The 2,252-nt window shown below is 35.8% G+C and overlaps 1 protein-coding gene across 1 annotated transcript in view; it reads left to right on the top strand.

The window, feature by feature from the left end:
• Positions 1–1,671: 1,671 nt before the first annotated feature.
• Positions 1,672–2,252, top strand: part of LOC107747268 (putative thiamine transporter SLC35F3) — a 53,567-nt gene continuing 52,986 nt past the window's right edge. Inside the window, exon 1 of the mRNA XM_016561727.1 lies at positions 1,672–1,816. Coding sequence (XP_016417213.1) covers positions 1,725–1,816 — 92 coding nt within the window. The 5' untranslated portion in view covers positions 1,672–1,724. The remainder of the gene's footprint in view (positions 1,817–2,252) is intronic.

Here is a 2,252-nt window from a genome sequence, read left to right on the forward strand (position 1 = left end):
GGACACAATGATTTTTTTTTTTTGGTGTGTAAACTGCTCAGTGGAAAAATAATAAGAAGGAGGTGTTCACTGAAAACAACACAGAGCACAGTAATATGATGAACTGCTCTTTCCTGCTGCTCATATTTTGTTTGGAGACTTTCTGAAACTTTGTTCCTCTGCATTTTCTACTGTGAGCCTTTACTCGGAGGACCAGCATATTGTTTTTCTATCTACTGTATTTATACTGAGCTAATGATATTTTTATAATCTACCTCACCTAACCCCCCCCAAAGAAACACTTTCATTAAGACATAGTTTAGCACATTCCTTAAGTTGTTTTCACAAAGTTGTTGATTGTTTTTTTTTATTTTGCTAGATCATTAAATGTAATAATAAAGGTAATTTTCAAGGGACAGTCTGTAGACAAACAGTGCAACATAAACAGTAATTTGGTTAGAGAAACATCTATTATCTAAAAGACTTTAAACATTCAATATAATTTTTGGTTCCCAGAACGTTCTGGGGACGTCATTTTATGATTGTAAAAAGCAAACAAACAAACAAAAAAAACTAAAATGAATGTTTCAGGAACGTTATTATTTGGTTCCCAAATATAACCAAACAGGAACCAAATACTAACGTTAGGGGAATGTTCTGTGTTTGGCTGGTTATGGAAATAAACACATTTCAGAATTTTACTGTTTTTGCTGTACTTTGGGTCAAATAAATGCAGGCTTGGTGAGCAGAAGAGAATTCTTTAAAAATCATACGTTAGGGGAATGTTCTGTGTTTGGCTGGTTATGGAAATATACTATAGCTAAAGTGATATATTTACAGTATTAGCAGTCTTTGTCGACGTTTCGTCCGAAAAAGATGGTAAAGCACATAGTCTTATAGTTACCTCCTCTTTTATATTATATGCTTCTGACTAACATGTATCATTATTATAAAATGTTTGCAATCCTGTTAAAACCTACAGACTGAGAAAAATGGCTTTGAAACCATTTTCACTTAGACATTGATAGTACATTTCACAAAGATTTACAAAGAAACGACAAGTAACACATTGCATTAAACATGACTGAAAAGACTGAAACTGTAGCTATTTTCTTGTAAAACGTACTCCTGTAAACTTTATTTACAGCTTTGAAAAATAATTTTGTTACAGTATAGCTACACTACCAGTCAAAAGTTTTTGAACAGAAAGAGTTTTAATGTTTTTTTTTATTATTCTTTTCTGCTCACCAAGCCTACATTTATTTGATCCAAAATACAAAAAAGCAGTAATATTGTGAAATATTTTTACAGTTTAAAATAATTGCTTTCTATTTGAATATATTTTAAAATGTAATTTGACAAAATCTGTTCAAAAACTTTTGACTAGTAGTGTACTTGCATTAAAATATAGCTATCCGTGTACTCCTAACTAAGACCTAAATCGCTAAGAGGCCTACGAGTTTGGTTAAAAAACGGAATAATAGCTTAGATCATTTCGATTTGCTGTTACTTTGAACAGGTGGACCGTTTTTTATCCTCAAGTTTTACAGTCCAGTAAAACATGCAGCACGAAACTGCATCCACCGTCAGATGGCGCTGTGGTTCTGAGAAACCGCTGGAGGTGTGACAGCTGATACTATCTGAAAATCTGTAAATGCCACGGCTGGAGTGTGCGTGAGAGTGGGAGAGCGGACCATTCCAGTCCGTGTGTCTCAGTGCGTGTGAGCAGTGATCTGCTGTCCTTCATGGGGATCATGTATGGAGATGGAGACCTGCTCGGACGCCCCCGGAGGGACTGCATGTGTTACCTGGGACCCCCGACCACCTTGATGCCCATGTAAGAATTTTAAAAAGCACCTATGCATGAGTAGAATAGCCTACGTGTTGTGTTGTTTACTCAGCATCACTTTTGAGTCGTGACAGATGTAGTAGGCCTAGCTGTCTTTCTATTCAGGGATTGAGAAAAAAAATTAAGCTTCTAAAACAAAGCCCGGTTAGAGTCAGTCGTGATGATGACAGTGATAAAAAAAACAACTAACTACTGAGCTCATTACGCACAAGTCTATAAATGGTGCTGTAAGTCTGATGCGCATCTGGGTATTCTTAACGATTTCTATTCATTACAACAGGGCGGATATTATTTGACAGTTATTTGAAAGTTAATGCCGTTTAATAGTATGTAGATATCAAATACTATTCCTTTGAGACTATGTAAGGCCAGTTTCCTTGCATGCACACTCTCATGCTAAAACGTAAGAAAAGATTGGGGGGGG

This window comes from Sinocyclocheilus rhinocerous, unplaced genomic scaffold, assembly GCF_001515625.1.
Source record: "Sinocyclocheilus rhinocerous isolate Xijiao unplaced genomic scaffold, SAMN03320098_v1.1 scaffold1069, whole genome shotgun sequence".
Taxonomy (NCBI): Eukaryota; Metazoa; Chordata; class Actinopteri; order Cypriniformes; family Cyprinidae; genus Sinocyclocheilus; species Sinocyclocheilus rhinocerous.